The sequence below is a fragment of the Sturnira hondurensis genome, unplaced genomic scaffold (assembly GCF_014824575.4).
Source record: "Sturnira hondurensis isolate 20B ecotype Veracruz unplaced genomic scaffold, ASM1482457v3 Scaffold0022908, whole genome shotgun sequence".
In the NCBI taxonomy this organism is placed as follows: Eukaryota; Metazoa; Chordata; class Mammalia; order Chiroptera; family Phyllostomidae; genus Sturnira; species Sturnira hondurensis.
Window position 1 is genome coordinate 9,014,126 of NW_028095539.1, and position 17,238 is coordinate 9,031,363.

The 17,238-nt window shown below is 67.2% G+C and overlaps 1 protein-coding gene across 3 annotated transcripts in view; it reads left to right on the top strand.

Moving 5' to 3' along the window:
- Positions 1-1,728: 1,728 nt before the first annotated feature.
- Positions 1,729-17,238, top strand: part of VAV2 (vav guanine nucleotide exchange factor 2) — an 88,327-nt gene continuing 72,817 nt past the window's right edge. For 2 of the 3 annotated variants that reach the window (XR_005065044.1, XM_037036400.1), the window contains exon 1: positions 1,729-2,467. Coding sequence is in view for 2 of the 3 variants with exons in the window: in XM_037036400.1 (XP_036892295.1) it covers positions 2,264-2,467 (204 nt within the window). In the remaining variant the exon portion in view is untranslated. The remainder of the gene's footprint in view (positions 2,468-17,238) is intronic. The other variant, XM_037036401.1, reaches the window with a different exon arrangement.

Here is a 17,238-nt window from a genome sequence, read left to right on the forward strand (position 1 = left end):
CCGCCAGGGGGCAGCAGACGACCGTCTGCGCCACCGCTGCCTAGGCAGGCGTCCGGGCCCCAGGCTCAGCATCTCTGTTTGCTCTCCGCCCAGGCTGGAAGGCCCAGGGCGGTGCAGACGGAGGCCGCTTTCTTGTTGGCGGAGCCGCCTGTGGGAGAGAGACACGGGCACTTACGGGGCACCGCGCATAGGGCACCCCGATTGCGGGGCTGGGTTCGTGTCTCAGCAGGGGTTCTGACCCGGTGGCCGCGCTACGTTCCGCAGGGGAGGAGGGAGCGCCGCCAGGGGAAGTTGCCTTCGCTGGGCCGTCGGGATGGAGGCCGGAGGTGCTGGGGTTCAGGCCCTGTCCCCCTTCTCGACGTCCCAGGGCTGCAAGGCAGGCAGACTCCCAGCCGCCCCGAGGCAGGTTCCTTCCCGAACACCGTACCGCGGTGCCACACCCGTTCCCTCCGAGGAAGGGCGCTGGACCGGAGCGGGGAGCTCACCGGTCGCTGGGCCTGCGTTCACCCCTGCTGCCCGCGGGCCCGGTGTGCCCTCCCGGCCTCTCTCCACCGCCCGACGCTTCCTCCTCAGTTTGCGAAGGGCCAAGCCTGGCAGAGGCCGGTTCCCAGAACAAAGGGCCCGGGGGACCCTTGAGGTCAGGTGGGGGTGTCCCCCTGCTCTGGTTCCTGCGCCAGAAATGCCAAAGGAGGAGGCGACTGGGCCATCCTAGCTGCTGCCCGGGACTGCCCCAGCTAGCACAGGTACAGGGGCCAACCAGGCGTGTCCAGGGCGGGTGGCCCCTCTGAGACTCGTGACCCCACATCGGCACCCCGCGGCTGCGCGCGGCTCAGAGAGGGGCCCAGACTTGTCGGGTGCGGCCCGGTCAATCAGCGGGGAAGAACCCGCGCTCCTGGCAGCCGAGCCAGAATCCACATCGTTTCTCTGCCAGATGAACTCTTTATGTCCTTGAAGTCCCCCCCACCCCCCCACCGCTGTCACAGGCCGGCTGCCGGGAACACTGCCCGCCCCCCGGGGCGTGGCCCAGCAATGGGTTCAGGGCAGGGTCAGGGGACCCCGCAGCCAGCGCGGGGGCGGGGGCGGCGCGACACAGGGCCGGGTCTGGCCGGGGTTCCTTCCCTCTCTCCCAATTACTTATCTCACACATCCCAGCCCGGACGCCAGGATCTGCCCTCGGGGCAGCTGCGAGTGACCAGAGTGACCTCTGGGTCGGACCGCAGGGGAATCCCTGCCTCTGTGCAGGGTCGGGAGGGGCGCTTCCTGCCGGTCCCAGGCCAGGAAGGAGGATGGGGACGGGGCTCCGGGCGCGTCCCCGGTCCGGCCACCTCCGGCCTCGAATTACTCCGCGGGGGCCTCCTGATGAGCCGAGGGGCCGCAAGAGGCCTCGGTCCGGTCGGTGGCCCCTTCTGGGCCTGACCGGCCGTCGGGAAGCGCCCGGCGTGACAGGGGCCACCTATTGATCGTCGAGAGCCGTACGCAGGAAGGGACACCCAGACGGCGACCGGCCATCACCCCGTTGGCGAGGTCCCTTGCACTGGGCGCAGAGGTCCCCAAAGTCCCGGGTCCGCTAGCTGCCAGCCTGCGGGCTCCGACACCCCGCCCTCCGCAACTTTTGCGGGAGGCAGCGGGGCAGGAAGTGGAGCGGGGGCGGGGGCGGTGCCTGGGGCGCGGGGAGGTGCCCGACCAGCGCCCCGCCCCCGCCCCGCCCCACCGTGGCCGCGCCCCCCGCGCCCCCGCGCCCGGAGTGCCCGGGAGCCGCGGAGCCACAGACCTGCTGAGTCGGAGCTCGGAGCGCGGAGCCCGCAGGCGGGGCGAACAAAGCGGCGGCGGCGGCGGCGAGGACAGCCCAGGCCCGGGACACGCGGAGCCAGCGACCCGCCGGGCCTTTGTCTCGGGCGGGGCAGGAACTGCGGCGGCCACCGGCGCCCCGGGCGCAGAATGCGGCGCCCAGCATTGCTGATCGCGGAGCGCTGCGGCGGCGGAAGGCGCGGAGCCGGGCGCGGGGCCCAGGCGGACTCGCGCGTGTGAACCGAGGACCCGGCGCGCTGCCCGGCACCTAGAGCGCGGCCGCACGTGGGCGGGAGCGGCGGCCCGCGAGGAGCCCGAGGAGGAAGAGGAGGGACGCGCCGCGGCGCCGGGGCACCCGGGCCGCCCTCGTGAAGCCCCGCCCCGGCCGCCGAGCCCGGTGCGGCCGGGCGGGATGCCCCGCGGCCGCCGCACTTCGACCCGAGCGCGGCGCTGAGCGGCCGGCCCGGCGGGCGCCATGGAGCAGTGGCGGCAGTGCGGCCGCTGGCTCATCGACTGCAAGGTCCTGCCGCCCAACCACCGCGTCGTGTGGCCCTCGGCCGTGGTCTTCGACCTGGCGCAGGCGCTGCGGGACGGCGTGCTGCTCTGCCAGCTGCTGCACAACCTGTCCCCCGGCTCCATCGACCTGAAGGACATCAACTTCCGGCCGCAGATGTCCCAGGTGAGGGGCGCGCGCGCGCGGGGGTCGCCGCCAGCGCGGGCGGCCCGAGACAGCGGCAGGAGCGGCCGGAGGCGGGCAGGGGGCGAGAAGTGGACCGAAGCCCCTCGAGCGAAGGGAGCGCCTCCGCCGTCCGCGGGCCCTGCCCGGTGAGGGGAGACTCCAGCCCTGCTCCGGCCCACGCTCCCTGGCCACGGGGCCTGCGAGCGTCCCGTCCGGTCCCGGGGAGCCCGCTGATCCCGAGGCCTCGGCCTGCGTCGCCCGGTCCGGCTCGGTACTGGTGCCGGACACCGGGGAGGCCGAGCAGGCGCGGCGGGGGTCGGGGCGGGGCCCGAGGGGCCGGCCGGGCGGGAGCGAGACGCTGCTGGCGGAGGGGGTGGGTGGGCCCGGGGCGCCGCCCCCTCACCGACCTCCGCCTCCTCGGGCACCGCGGAGGGCCGAGCTGCACCGGTCCCCAGGGCCGCGCAACTTGGTGCGAAGGGAGCTTCCCGTCGCTCCCCCAGCTGCAGCCAACAGGGCCTCCTCCAGTGTGGTCTTTGTCGTGGCCGAGCGCGTGTGGCCGCCGGCAGTCAGGAAAATGTCTGCGGCCTGCGGGCGCTGCCTCGCTCGGCCCTTCAGAGGGAACTTGGCTGAGACTTAAGCAGAATCGAGGCTTTCGTCCTGCCCTCCCTGGGATCAGCGAACTTAGCGGGGCCCCAGGGGGCTGGGCTGCCAGCGCGGGTCTGGCCAGCACTGCCCCAGACCACTTCCCTGTGGGTCCTGCAGCCCCGTCCTCCACGGCTTAGGACAAATCCATGGGGACAAGGGCCATTCACTGTGGGACATCGGGAAGGGGGCTGGAGTGAGTCACTGCTTTTCCAGGCTGGGCTTCCTGGCCTCTGCCCTTTAGCTGTGACCCTGTTTCCAAGGAGATGGGGGTACCCGCGGGCCAGGGAGGAGGGGAGCATGGGGGGCCTGGCCACCCTGTCACTCAGTAGTCATAACCCCAGACTAAGGAGGTGACTGCCCAGTGAGGGGGGCCCCTGGTGCCCTGCCTGCAGTCGGTCCCCAGGGCACCACTGAGGCCAGCACCCCTTCTTTAGGCCTTCTCGGGGCTAAGTGGCCCAGGGTCCCTGGAGCCGGGGCCTGGACGCAGAGTGCTGTCATGGACCTAGCCCCTTCCTCTGCCCTCTGCCATTCCTGTCCCCTGGAGAGCCCAGAGAAAAAGGGCTGCCTAGGCTCACTGGCTCCTGGCGGGTTTTCCCCCAACCGGCAGGGCTACCGGGGCGTGGGGCGCAGTGCACAGCCTGGCCTGGGTGGGTGACAGCAGGGGCTGGGGCTGGCGGGACCCCGGGCCCTGGAGCTGCCCCTCTGAAGCTATGGGTCCGGCAGGATGGGGCAGGAGGTGGCGCTGGCTGTGGCAGGTGGCCCGCTCAGCCCCTGGGGCCGGAAGTGCAGAGGCATCCCAGGGTCTCCGGAGCCACCGGCAGGCAGCGTCACTGTCAGTGGCAGCCCCTTGGAGCCCCCACCCCAGCAACCCTCCCCCTGTGAGGGGTGTTAAGGGGGCTGGGTGGTAGGGTGACTAGGTGAATGGGTGTCGGTGTTTCTTTGTGGCCACACATCTGATTGAGACCTGGCACACCACTTCCTGGGTCGGTGACCCCCTTGGGGGCCTCAGTTTCCTGGTCCGAGTGATGGGCGGTAGTGGAAGCCACCTCACAGCTGCATTGGGGCATCTCAGTGAGGGATGCGGAGGGGTCCCTGGCCTGGTGCTGAGTCAACCGCACCACGGGACGGTGAGGTGGACACGGGTTGGTGTGGTCCTTCCTCGGAGGAGGGTGAGGCCCGTCTCCCCAGACCTGGTATCTCACGCCGGGTGGGGCTGGCCGCCCCGTCCTCCTGTGACTGTGGCAGGTGCAGGTTCTGCTCTGGGAGCCCCCGGCGTGGGGTCAGGCGTTCCACGTGGCTCCACCAGTGTGCTCTCGATGAAAGAGGCCATTGTCTTCCCCAGGAAGGCCGCGTGGCTCCGGGGCTGGACCTGTGCCCCCCGGGGGTGGGGTCGACGTTCTCTGCACCTTGGGTGGTGGGAGCACAGGAAAAGTCTCGCCTGCCCTTTGTTGCTGCCCCTGCCCCGGGCTGGGCGGGACCCTGGAGGGGCGTGCCGACCCGGTCCTGCACCAGGCCACTGAAGCTCCCAGAGGCCCGGTGACTTGCTCCAGGCCACACCGGCGACGAAGGGGCAGAACTGAAAAGCGCACTGAGGTCTCCCTCCCGGGGCTGCCTCACTGCCGAGTTTCCGAGACCCCCCTCGGCTGCTTGCTGCCTTCCTGGTGGGCGGTCCCGGGCCCTGGCTCCGGGCGCTCATGGCGTGTGTCTGTCCCCACCGTGCGGGTGGGTGGGGAGTGCGGCCAGCTTCCTGTGGGGACCTGGGTGCTGTGCCAGCGGGTCCGTCTCAGGGCCCTTCCATCTCCCAGATGCCACCCTGGGGCCCATCCTGCTCAAAGGTCTGCACGGTGTCACCTCCCTTTCAGAGCGACTCGCTGGCTTCTCACCATGACGCCGTTTCTTTCAGAAGGTAGCATTTGGGGTGCCCTCCTCTCTGAGTTGATCTCAGTGGGGTATTGGCTCTAAAGGAGCCCAGTAGCCACGTGCGCTTATGGAGCACCTGCTGTGTACAGAGCCGGGGCCGGAGGTATAATAGACAGATCCAAGTTGCCTCTTTGTCGTGCTCTCCTGGAGTGGGCAGGGGGTGCTCTGTGCTCAAAATGCCCAGAGGCCACCTTGGGTTTTAATTAAACTCATCAGGGGTGGCCACAGTCTGCTGGTCCTGGGAGGAGATCGCGTGTGGCTGGAGCAGCCTCGGCAAGGGGGTCCCGTGGCTGCCGATGCTGGCAGACAGCCCCGGTGCCCGCTGCAGTTTGGACCTTCAGGGCACCTCTGCCTGCCCCGCGCCCACGCCGCCCCAGCAGGCAGGTGTCCTCCCAAGGATGGCCGTAGGGACGCCACACAGACGGACTTGGGACCCGGGTACCCCCACCCCCATTACCCCCCATCCCTCACCACATGGGATGCCAGCCTCCAGGGGGGCCATCTGGTCCCTCCAGACAGGCTCTGTGCCTCCGGGTCCTGCAGGGCCTGCCGTCCCTGGGTCCCTCTGCTCCTCGATCGCTTTGTTCCTTCGAGCCCAGGGGGCTGGGGCCGGCCGGGCGCAGCAGCTCCCAGCTGAGCAGCGGCCACAACGGGTGTGGAGAGGTGCTGTGGACCGGACGAGGTGTCGGGGGAGGTGCCGAGGGTAAGCTGGCGCTCCGTGGGCTGCAGGCCGAGGGTTGTGACCCCTGGGTAGCCAGGAGCAGGGGCTGGGAGGCCTCATCTTGTCTCTCAGGCACACTTTTTTTTTTTTTAATTTTGGAAACATCCCAGACTTAAGCTGTAAGTGCAGTGCACGGGACTCTTTCTTGACCCGTGTGGGGGTAAGCTGGGGGCTTGGTCGGGGGCCTAGACCCTGCGTGTCTCCTGGGACAAGCAAGCTCCTGACACAGCCGAACCCCAACACAGCAGTGGTGGTCGCCCTCCGAGAGCCACTCGGGTCTCAGGACGTGTCCTTCGCAGCAGAGGGCCCACCGGAGGCCCATGCACCCTCTCCAGCCCCTTCTGGTCTGGGGCGGTCCCTCAGCCTCTCCTGGGTGCTCGTGGCCTTGAGCTTGGCCCGGGGCAGGATGTCCCTGCACTTGGGCCTTCGCCGTTCGATGCTGCATTCTCCCGGCACCTGTCTCGCAGGTGACACGAGGTTCAGGCTCGTCCCACCTCTGGGGAGGCCAGCCTCACGCACTCGATGGAGGTGGTGTTTGCCGGACGCGCCCCCTGTGAAGCCAGTCACTCTGTCCCCTTTTTAGATCACACGTATTCTCCAGACGTTTCTTTGCAAAAACAGAAATATCAGCCCTGCCCCCACCCCGGTGTGGGTCTTGGTGGCCTGTTGTATCCCACGGTGGCTGTGGCCATCACTGTTCGTGGGACTCAAGGCCGTCTCAGGGCCGACCAGTGGCCTCTGTGTGGCTTCGCTGTGGCCCCTCATTGCTGAGCCGTGCCTTCCTTTCTGGCACGAAACGCCCCGGCGCGGCTTTGCCCAGGCCAGCAGCCGGCCTTTCTCCCCGTGGCTCTGGCTCTCAGGGACCGGGGTCCTTGAAAGCTGAGACCCGAGCCAGTGTGCGTGCTGCGAGCCCCCCCTGCTGCCCGGCGTGCGTGGGCGCGGGTCTGCGAGCACGTGCAGGCGTCTGCGTGCTGCGTGTGTGTGCGGACACGGGCGTGCCTGCCCACAGTCACGGTTGTGTCAGGCCCTCTCGAGGGTGGCGCTGCGGGTGGAAGGGTGAGAGCCATGTCTGTGGTGTGAAACCGCTGGTTGTTGTATTAAAAAAGTAGGAACGGGCCCTGGCTGGTGTGGCTCAGTGGATTGAGCGTAGGCCTGTGACCCACACGATCGCAGTTCGATTCCCAGTCAGGGCACATGCTTGGGTTGCAGGCCAGTTCCCAGCAGGGGACTCACGAGAGGCAACCATACATTGATATTTCTCTCCTTCTGTCCTTTCCTTCCTCTCTAAAGATAAATAAATAAAGTCTTAAAAAAGGGAAAAATATTAAAAAAATAAAAAATAAAAAGGTAGGAACGGATATGCAACATCAGTTTTAATAATACTCCTTATCTTACCCAGGTGCTTTCCGCCGGGGGTGGAAACCAGATTTCCGTGTTTTCCGCATGATGCCAAGTGTGCGCCCGCAGCCAGGTCCTGGGGAGCGGGGCTGGGGTGGGGGCAGGGGAGCCGAGGCTGCTGCGCCAGGGGTCTTGGCTTCAGCATGGACCCGACCGGCTGTGTGGAGCAGCGTCCCCAGGCCGGGGCCGGGGCTCAGCGTCCCAGGTCGAGGGGCCGTCCTTGGCACCGACCTGGAGTGAGTCGGTGGGATGGTGAGTGCATAGTGACCGCCAAAATCTGGCCGAGGCCTAGGGCCGGCCCCAGTGAACCCGAGAAGGACGCTGTGGACTTGGCCGGGAGACCATGGTGAGGACAGTGGCCTAGGCCCTGGAGAGGGAACCTCAGTGCTGGGCCAGAGCCTGGGGTTGGGGCAGAGTCCGGCTGGGCAGCTGACGAGGGCAGTAACCCAAGCCTCTGCCCTGGGTCCTCATTCGAGCCCTTTCTTGCCCTTCTGCCCAGGCGACCAGGGCTGTGCCCACCTTGGGAACATTCCCGCTCCTTCCAAACAGGCGCGGGTGGGGTCTGGTGTTCCGGCTGCGGTTGCCTGGGTTCGAGAGGTGAGACGCCCAGCACAAGGCAGTGCTGGTGGGGTGGCTGGTGTCCGGCCCTGTGCCCTGCAGCTGAGGCCCCACCAGTGGACCCCCTCCACTGCCCCTTGAACCCAGCCCTGCCTCCTGCCCTAAGGTGATTCAGGACGCCTGCAGTGGGGAGGACTCTCTCTGCTGCTTCCTCCCCAGGAACCCCTGGGCCCGACGGACAGGAGACGAGAGCTGTCTCGGGGTTCGCTGTCCACGTCCGTGGGGCTGTGCTGGTCCTCAGATGCTCTTGTTTGGATCCCAGGGGGCAGGGTGGCTGCAGAGGGCTTCAAGGAGGAGGTGACACTTGAAAACTGGGTGCCGGTAGCCGCTGCAGGGCGAGGCTCTGGGCGAGGGGCTCTCACACTGCCCCCCGACCCCCCCCTCGTGTTCTAGCTCCCTGCTGCCTGCACAGGCCCGTCCTGGGAGGACTGTCCCTCCATTGCCCAGCGCTGGCACTGCCCCAGGGCCTCACTCCCTGTGAGGCATCTCGTTGGGCGCAGCCCTGGACCCTTGCAGATCTGGCTTCTGGGCCTGCTTCTGCTTCCATCGAGTGGGGCCCCGACCTACCCAGGACAGAGGAGTGCAGAGGGGCCCAGAGCTCTCAGCCCGGTGGACAGTCGACCGCTCGGCCCCCTCCCCCACCACGGGGCACCATCCTCTCCCTGGACACCCTGGCTCTGGGCATCTGGGCTCTTGGACGCCCGGGGCTGTGGCTTTTCCTTGTGGATGCCCCGCCCCTAACCCGAGTCCCGAAACCGGGCAGGAGAGAAGGCGGCACACCCAGAGTGCTCGGGCGCTGGCACCCCGCATGCGGGCGGGAGGAGCCCTGAGGCCAGTGAGGCTTCATACCCAGCCCGGGCGGCCGCCAGCCTGGACGAGCCCCCTGTGGGGGGGCCCTCAGCCCTGTCTTCAGTGTCCTGTACCTGCGGCGACTGTTCTGGTTTCTGAAAAGAGAAAGAAGAGCGGACGATGGCAACAGAGGGAGGCAAGCAGTGCCATGGGCGCCTGAACTGCCCGCCCACCCGCCCGCCAGGTGGCCTGGGGGCTGGAAGTCTGCTGCTGGAAGCACCGTGCTTGTGCTTTTGGGGGGGGGGGTGTTGGTCTTTGTAGCCCGTGTAAGGATTCAGGTAATTATTCCTGACACACCTGCTCCTTGTCCTTCGCCCCTGTACCAAGGAGTAGGTGTGCTAAAAATAATTATTGAACTTCAGACCATGAATGCTCCTGTGGGTTCGCTTTGTGTTTTCAGTTTCGAAGGTGGCGCACACCTGTGGTGCCCGGTGAGATGGCCAGGCTGGTGGGGGCACAGCGGCCCCCTGTTCTCCGTGCCCTCCCTGGGGCTCCGGGGCCCCTGGGCCTTTCCAGGATCGGGGGCCCACCCCCAAGTCTCCTGAGGTCCCTGCTGTCCTCTGTGCAGGGAGAGGGGGCACTTGTCTGTCCTGTGCTGTCAGGGGACTTCGTAAAGTGCAGATTCCACCTCCTCCCAGGGCACCTCCAACAAGTTCACTGCTCTGCTCAGAGTCGCTGTCCGGAGAGGCATCTCCTCTGCTTCTGGTGCTTCTTAAGAAGGGGTGTCTTCCCACGCCACCGCGGAGGAGCTGCCGCTGTCCCCGGGACCTGCGGGCTTTCTGCCGTGTCCTTGGGAGAATCTGGTTCCTGACGTTGGCTGATGACGAGTTGCTGCCGAAACCTCCTCACCCCGCTGCCCCCACGTGCGAATGTAGGCCACGGACAGCAGTGTGCTCTTGGTCTGGTGTGTCGCTGCCCTGGGCTCTGAGGCCTGCTTCCCAGCCGCAGGGTGGCATCTCGATTCTGGGGCGAGGTGTGCGTGTGACAAATCCGAACGGACTCCAGGGTCAGGAGGCCAGGCTTGGTCTGCCACCCGCACTGTCTGATGCCACCCGCCTCCGCTGGTGATGGCCGTCTCCTTAGGAGTGGGAACTGGGTGGGGGGCTAGAGGGTCTCCCCTTGCCCAGCAGAGTGGCTCCGGCCCTCTGCCTTGCTTCTGCTTGGCCGCCTGCTGGCCCTGGTGACCTGTGGGCAGCGTGTCTGGGCTTCCTGTCGGGGCAGCAGGCGGTGGACTTGGCCAGGACAGTTTCTCGTTGGCTAGTGCCGGGCCCCCTCGGAGGTGCCTGGGGCCCCTGCCTCACTGAGCCTGCTCCCGGCCGCTCCTGGGTGGCCAGGGGCTGCTGAAATGGGCACAGTTTGTCACAGCGCTGGAGGCTCTTGGCCACGGGCCTGGTCCTGGCAAAGCGAAGCCCAGGGGTGGGATTCCTTGTTGGCCACTTGACAGCTTTGGAAACTGAGGCTAGGAGAGCACGGGGCGTCTCGGAGCCCCAGGCGGAGGTCCAGGCAGGCCTGGGCACCGTCTCTGGCCTGGGGGCCATGGGCTCCAGGAGGTCGCGTGTGTGTCTGCGGGCACACGTCCATCGCTGGTGTCTGGGCCGGCCGTCACCCTTTTTTCTTAATTTGTGTGTGATACAGTTTTTTTTTTCTCAGAAAAGGGAAGATAGAATTTTTGCACACCACTCCCTTCTCATGCAAATAAACCCTGGGAGAAGCGGGCCCTCGATCTATCTGGGCGTGTTTTGTGGCGATTTCGCGGCTTAGGCGAGACACCTGTTAGCCAGCCCGCCTCAGGGAGAGCGGAGCTGCAGGTGCAGCCAGACGCCGGGGCGGCAGCGCCCGGAGCCCTGATTCCCCGGGCAGCCCCAGCCTGTGGGAAGGGCCCTGGGCACCCAGGGGCCACACTGCCACCCCTGGGGGCAGGGGGGCCAGAGCCCGGAGCGTTTGCCCCTGGCCCCTCAGGCCCCTGAGGACAGCGAGGATTTTCTTGGTTGAGGCTGGGCCAGATGCCGGTGGTGGGCCCCCCAAATGGGGGGCACCTGGCCTCTTACTGCCCCGCGGGCTGGGTCTGCAGGTTCGGGCTCGACCAGGGCCAGGGCTCAGGGGCGAAGCCCCCTGTCTCCACAGCCCCCTTGCACCCAGGGTCCCTGCAACCGGGACCGCCCTGCCGTGGTGGTCAGGAGCCAGGGGGCACCTCTGTACCCCTGAACAGGCCTCCCTGCTCACTTCCCAAACCGCAGTCGGCTCCTCTGCATGTGGGCACCAGGTGACGGGCCCCTTGCACCCCAGCGCCTGGGGCTGCGGGCGCTGGCGCGTGTGGCTCCCCAGCCTTCCGTTTGGAGACTGCCGCTTTATGGGGGAGAGGCACTTTCTTTCTTTCTTTTAGACTTTATTTACGTATTTATAGACAGAGGGGAAGGGAGGGAGAGAGGAAGAGAAACACTGATGTGTGGCTGCCTCTCCCGCGCCCCCACCTTGGGGCCTGGCCCGCAACCCAGGCCTGGGCCCCGACTGGGAATCGAGCCGGCCACCCTTCAGTCTGCAGGCCAGGGCTGGGCACTGGTTTCTGGGTCGCAGCCTGGCTGTAGTAAAGGTGCAGGGGGGCCGTGCCCGGGCACAGGTGGGCTCCTGAGGCGGGGGACACCTGGCCTCAGGGCCACGTCACCCGTGGCCCTTTCTCAAGGGCCTGCCTTCCCTGCTGCCCTCTGGAGCTGCCGCTGCCTTTGAGGTCATGAGGTCAGCCAGGCCTCTCGCCAGCTCTCCCTGCAGCGCCCACAGCTCATCCAGGCTCTTGGGGAGCAGCTGCCCAGGCAAGGGAAACGTGGGGGAGGCCTGGCAACTCCTCTGAGGGGCCCAGAGTCGGGCGGGGGCAGTGGACTTCTCATGGAGGTGACAGGAGCTCTGAACATAGCTTTCAGGTGAGCAGGGTAGTGGGCGGCAGGGGTGCTTCAGCCTGGGGCGTCAAGGAGCCCGGGAAGGCTGGAGAGAAGGCGGAGTGACTGGATGCGGCTGCACTGCTGGGAGTGGCTGGGGGCCGGCGGGAGCCCGGAGTCCCAGGGGGCTGGGGAGGATGTGGGGGGGGCGGGGGAGGACGCAGTCACCGGGCAGGAAAACTGATCAGGCCTGCTGCGGGGGGAGGGGACTGTGGGGAAGGGAGAGGAGTGCCAGGCTCCAGGAGTACACGGAGGCTGGGCAGGGCCTGCATTCCACGGCACACGGGCCGATGAGGAGTGTGCCCTGGGGGCGGCCCGGGCAGTGGGGTGGGTGGGGGCCGCCCGTCCAGATTCAGCTCCCCAGATGTGAGTCCGCCCTTGGCCAAGGGCCCTGGGAAGGCCTCAGCCCGGCCCCAGCCGTCCCTCCGAAATCCACCCGCTGCACTGGGGGATGTTCAGCCCAGCCCCACAGTGTCCTCTGTCTGGCTCTGGGCTTCCTGCTTTTTTTCCGGTCTGCGTGCTGACCGCGTTGCTGTCCGGCTGGCCTGGGGGCTGGTGCTGGGCCGGTTCCGGGAGAGAAACCCCGTGCCTTAGCGTGGACGTGGTTCCCACTTCCTCCTCCCTCGGTGATTATTTTCTCCCCCGAGCCTTCGGAAGCTCCCACGCCATCCCAAGGCCTTCACCTTGCCTTCCCTGCCCGGCCCCACAGGGCCCGGGGTCCGGATCCAGCCTTCGGGGCAGAGCGGTCCATCCCAGCCCCGTCGTGCAGTTCACCTCTTGGGGGGCCCAGTGAGCTGTCGAAAACCCAGGAGGACTCCAGTGTCGTTTCCCAGCAGTGCCTGCGTGGGGGACACGGGGACGCTTCAACCTGAAACCGCTGTGCCGGGTGCTATTGGGGGCGGTTGGCCGCCGCCTCAGCTTCCTGGTGCCTTCTCCGCGGGGAGCCGCGAGTGACACTGGGTGGCCACACAGAGGGCCTCTCCCCTCCACCTCCTCCAGGAGGAAACCTCCTCCAGGTTTCCCAGGGTCACCAGGCTCTGTCCTTTGTCCCCCCGTTCCGAGGTGGGTCATTTTTCACATTCTAACTTCCTGACGTCAGGTGGGTCTCAGAGCATTGAAATCAGGGTGTGTTGCAGTTTCTTGGGCCAGTGTTTTTCCCGGTGACACTGACCGAAACTTGTGACTGTGCCTGGCAGTGTCATGAAATGTCGCCTTTTACAGTCTTCTCCGCCATGGCCACGTGAGCCTGGAAGTGCCAGAGGTGCCACCAGCGCCGCTCTGTGACGGGACGCCCCCAGCCTGCCCTTCGACAGAGCCCGTCCCCGGTTCCCCCGCCCAAGGCTCGGCCTCTCCAGGGGTCCCTGCGGAAAGGCCCTCCGTGAGCCTGGGCTCGTGCGGCCGGGGCTGTGCTCTCCCGGTCCGCCGGGCGCCCCTCGACCCTCTGTGCACACGGGTCCTCACGCCTGCCCTCCGACCCTTGGCCACCGACCCTGCTGAGGGCCGGGTCCCTGGTGGCCGGGTTGCCTGGGGGCGCTGGCAGAGGAGTGCTGTCCTCGCCGAGCTGCCGCTGCGGGCTCTGGGGGAAGCGGGTTTCAAGGGAAGGGGCCCTCCATGTTTCCCTGGTTTGTGCTGTGTGTGCCTGCGTGTGTCTGCCGTGACCTTGGGGACAGGCTCGCGCCACTCATGCCACCACCGGAAGGACCTTTGCGCCAAGAAATAAAACTCGCCGTTGAGTAATTCACTGGATTCTTCTCGGCGGGAACGGGTGACACAAAAATAGAAGTGGCCGTCGGCGAAGCTGCCCCCCTCGCTCCTCCTGGCTGAGACAGAGGTGACACCCAGTCTCCCAGCGAAACTTAAAGGTGCTCCGGAGGTGCAGGCCCAGCAGCGGCCCGCATGGGCATGGGGACCTCAGGAGGACAGGCCGGGCCTGGCCCGCCCCACCCGTCAGGCCTCTGCCGTGAGACACCCACGCAGAGAAGGCCTCTTCCGGAAGGGAAAGCGGGGGGCTGGGATGGGAAGACCAACCTCCAACTCCGATCCCTGCGAGGCCGTGACGGGCCTGGCCATCACGTGTCTCCCGTGGCATTTTCGGTTTTTCCCATGTGGATAAGATCGTCCCTGAAGCCGGGTGCCCAGGGGCCCAGGTCCCCAGAGCCTTGCAGGGTGGTGCGGGGGTGGGGTAGGGGACCCTCCAGCCTCAGGGTGGAGAGATGGAGCTGGGGGTGGGCTGGACATCCTGACTGTGGGCCCACCTGCAGCCCAGGTGCCTGGGGGATGGCGAGTACCTAGAGGGCCCTCAGCAGGGCCGCAGCCCCTGTGCCCCCGGGGGAGGTGTCTTTTCCTCACCCCACCTCAGGCCCAGCTGCGTGCCTGTGGCATCAGTGAGGGGCTGGTGGGCCTAGTGGGGCTGGGGCTGCGGCTGCCCTGGGTTTCCTGTCTGCTGCTCCCCCCCGCCCCCCGCCTCTGGCTCTGGGCCATCTTGTCCTGCCGCATCCCAGTCTAGCCCCCAGCTTCCATGTGGCCACCCCTCCAGGTGGGAACGACAGTCACCTGAGGCCAGTGGCCGAGGGCTCTTGAGGGTGGAGGATTCCAGGACTGAGCAGTCAGGAGAGGGGCACCATGGTGGGGCTCTGTATAGACCCCTGGGTAGAGGAGTCAGGGTGAGGGGACTCCTGGGGGCACCCCTTTCCCACTCTAGGCCTGGAGGGGTGCAGAGTGGGAGTGACCGAGCTCCAAGCGCAGCCTCTGAGCCCTGGAGGCCCCCTGCCCACCCTGCTTCAGACTTGGGGGTCCCTGCTGCGTCGGTTCCTGAACGGCGGCATCCAGCGGCCGGCTCCCCCGGCAGCTCCGGTGCGACTGGCCCTTGTTTCTTAAACAGCGAGGTGCCGAGGGCCTTGAAGTTCCCCAAAAGTGCCGGCGTGGGGATTGGAAACAGGAAACGAGACCCACGGCCGCCACCGCGGTCTGTGGGAACCAGCGGTCAGCTGCAGGGCCTGCCGTGCTGCCGAAAACCCGGGAGGACTCCAGTGTCACTGGAGTGTCCCGGGCCGCTCCCCCCCACCCCCCGGCTGGCCCTCTGGCTCCTCGTTGGGGAGGGGGTGGGCGGCTGGAACCGACCCTGGAGCAGGGGAGGAAGCCCTCGGAACCTGCCCAAGGGCGGCTCTTGGGGCACAGGAGCTGGGCGTCCCATCCCAGGTCTCCCGAGGCCTCCCGAGGCCAGAGTGGACGGGGGATTCCAGACTTTTTGTGGGGTCCACAGCCCCAGGCACCAGCGTTCTGGGGCCCTGGTTTCATCGAGGGACGTGGGCCGCCTCGGGGTGCGAAGCTGTTTAATGGAGAGTCTTCCTTCCCGTCCAAGCGATGTGTTTCCCTTTGAGGCCCTGGGCACCTCCCCACCTGACCCTCAGGCCTTGAGGTCTCAGCCGCAGTCCTGGCCCAGCCCACCTGGGAAGTCCCCTTAAGAAGGACGAGGAGGGGCAGGCGGGCTGCCGGGGTGGCCAGATGTGTCCGGGCTGTGTGCCAGGTGTGGGCCACAGAGGGGGCACTCTGCTTGCCCGACCCCCTTGGTGGGCACCTGAGTTCAGCCTTGGAGGCTGCCGAGTGCCTCGCTCTCATCCTCCAAGCGCCTACCTCCCACTTCCCTCCTCCGCTCCTCCGTGGCGGCCAGCTGTGGCTGTCGCTCAGCCGACCTCCGCTGCCCTGTGCCTGCTTTGTGTCCCCAGCTCTGCCCTGTCCCTCACTGGGGCCAGCCCTGGACTGGCTGTGGGGGCTGTGCTCAGGGCCACCAAAGAGGAGCCTGTCTTCACCAGGGCTCTATGGCTGCCCTCCAGCCTTCCTGGGTCTGGGACCCCCTTCTTCAGGGTCTGGGACCCCCTCTCCCTGGGTCCGGGACCCCCTTCTGAACAGAAGGTGCAGTGGAGTCCATGGGCCCAGTGTGGCAGGCCTGGCTGGCGGATCTCCCTGTGCGGAGAGGAAGCCTGGGCCTCGCCTGTGGGCAGTAAATAGCCGACTGCTCTGCAGAGGAAATGAGTGCCCCCAGCTTCCCCTCCCTCCGATGGGCTGGGGCCAGGGCCGGGCTTGAGGAAGTGATGGGTGCACGGTGGAGTGGAGGCGAGGCTGTTCTCCAGGCCACCCCAGGGGGCTCTGGCTGCCCTGGCCTTCGTCCAGTGGGGGAGGCCTCTCCAGGGGCCAGTGAGATGTGGGGGAGGGGGGGTAGTCTTCAGTCTCCTGGGATTTAGAATCTAAACTACGAGATGATGAAATTCCCCAGGGAGCAGAGCACTCTCAGCTCCGAGCTCCCCACGCACCAGTGACGTGGGCTCCAGTCTTGCAGGATCTGCCCGAGAGGCTTCGGAGCACCTGGCCTCCCCGCCCCCCCGCCCCCCCCCCGTCGGTGGGATCCCCCTGTGATCGTGGAATGCTGTGCAGAGGGACGCCTGCCTGTGAGGGCCCTGAGACTGGGGCGTCAGGTCCCCAACTCCCCTGCCCTGGAGGGGCCCTGAGCAAGGCAGACAGCACGGATGGCTTCCCCGGCCCTGCTGCAGGCCAGGGGTCCGAAACCCTCCCTGGTCTTCCAGAGGCTCCGGGGGAGGGGTCTCCCTGCTCCTTCCCGCTCCTGGTGGCCCCAGGCCCCGTCACTCCGGCCTCTTCTCTGAGTCTCAGCACGACACTGCCCTTGCACACCCAGGATGGTTCCACCTGAGGTCTTCATCGCAGTTGCATCCGACAAGACTTCCATTCAGATGAGGTCAGACTGTGAGGTCGTGATGGTGTGGACACAGCTTTGGGTTTTCTTTGCCTGGGGTCACACCCTGACCCTCTTCATCTCACTTCCTCTGTCCTCTGTCCCAGTGTTCTCTGGGTACCTGGTGCCTACTTGGCCTGGCTCCTGGCGGAGAGGGCGTTGGGGGTTCAGGCCCTGCCGAGTGACTGAGCCTGACAGGGTGGTGGGGAGGCGGGGGGCTGAGGGGGGCTACACCCCAGTTCTGCAGAGAAGGGTGGGCAGGAGGTGGAGGAGGGGGGCGTGGGGAAATGTGGAGGAAGGTGCAGGGCTGCTGAGGCTGCTGGGGTCCGGCCCCGGGGCGTGCTGCCCAGGGCCTGGGCGGTTGGTCTGAGGGGTGGGGGGGAGGGCGCTGGGGGAGGCCCACCAGCCACAGGGTCTGCTGGGCGGGCACCTTTGGGTTTGCCACTTGGTTCTCCCCTGGGCCCTGAGGAGGCTCCGCCCTGAGTGTCCGTCCCCTGGGCTCTCCTGCCTGCCCTGCTGGGCCCGCCCCAGGCCGCCCCACGGTCTGCAGCTGCCCAACCTCTCCCAGCCTCTCAGCGCCTCGGAGCTGCTCCGCTGCTCTCTCACTTCCCTTGGTCGCCCGGTCCCCCCACCTGAAAGTGACTTAGGGCCGCAGGCGGCTTGCAGGCCCAGCCTGGGAGCCCTGAGTAATGGCCCTTTCCACGGGGCGTGGGCAGCGGCCTGTGTCGTCCTTCCTGGTGCCCTGTGGCAGGCCCAGAGTGGGGCCGACGGCCCTTTGGGTGAGGGATGGCTGAGAGGTGGATGGTGGGTGGACGGTTGTGGGGGACGGGCTGCGGGGCTGTCTGAGGCCCTCGTGGGAGCCTGTCTGGGCCGCAGGCTCTCCGGCTGGGGCAGCTGTGCCTGACGGCCCCCTCCCCCACCACACGCCTCCAGTGGAGCAAAG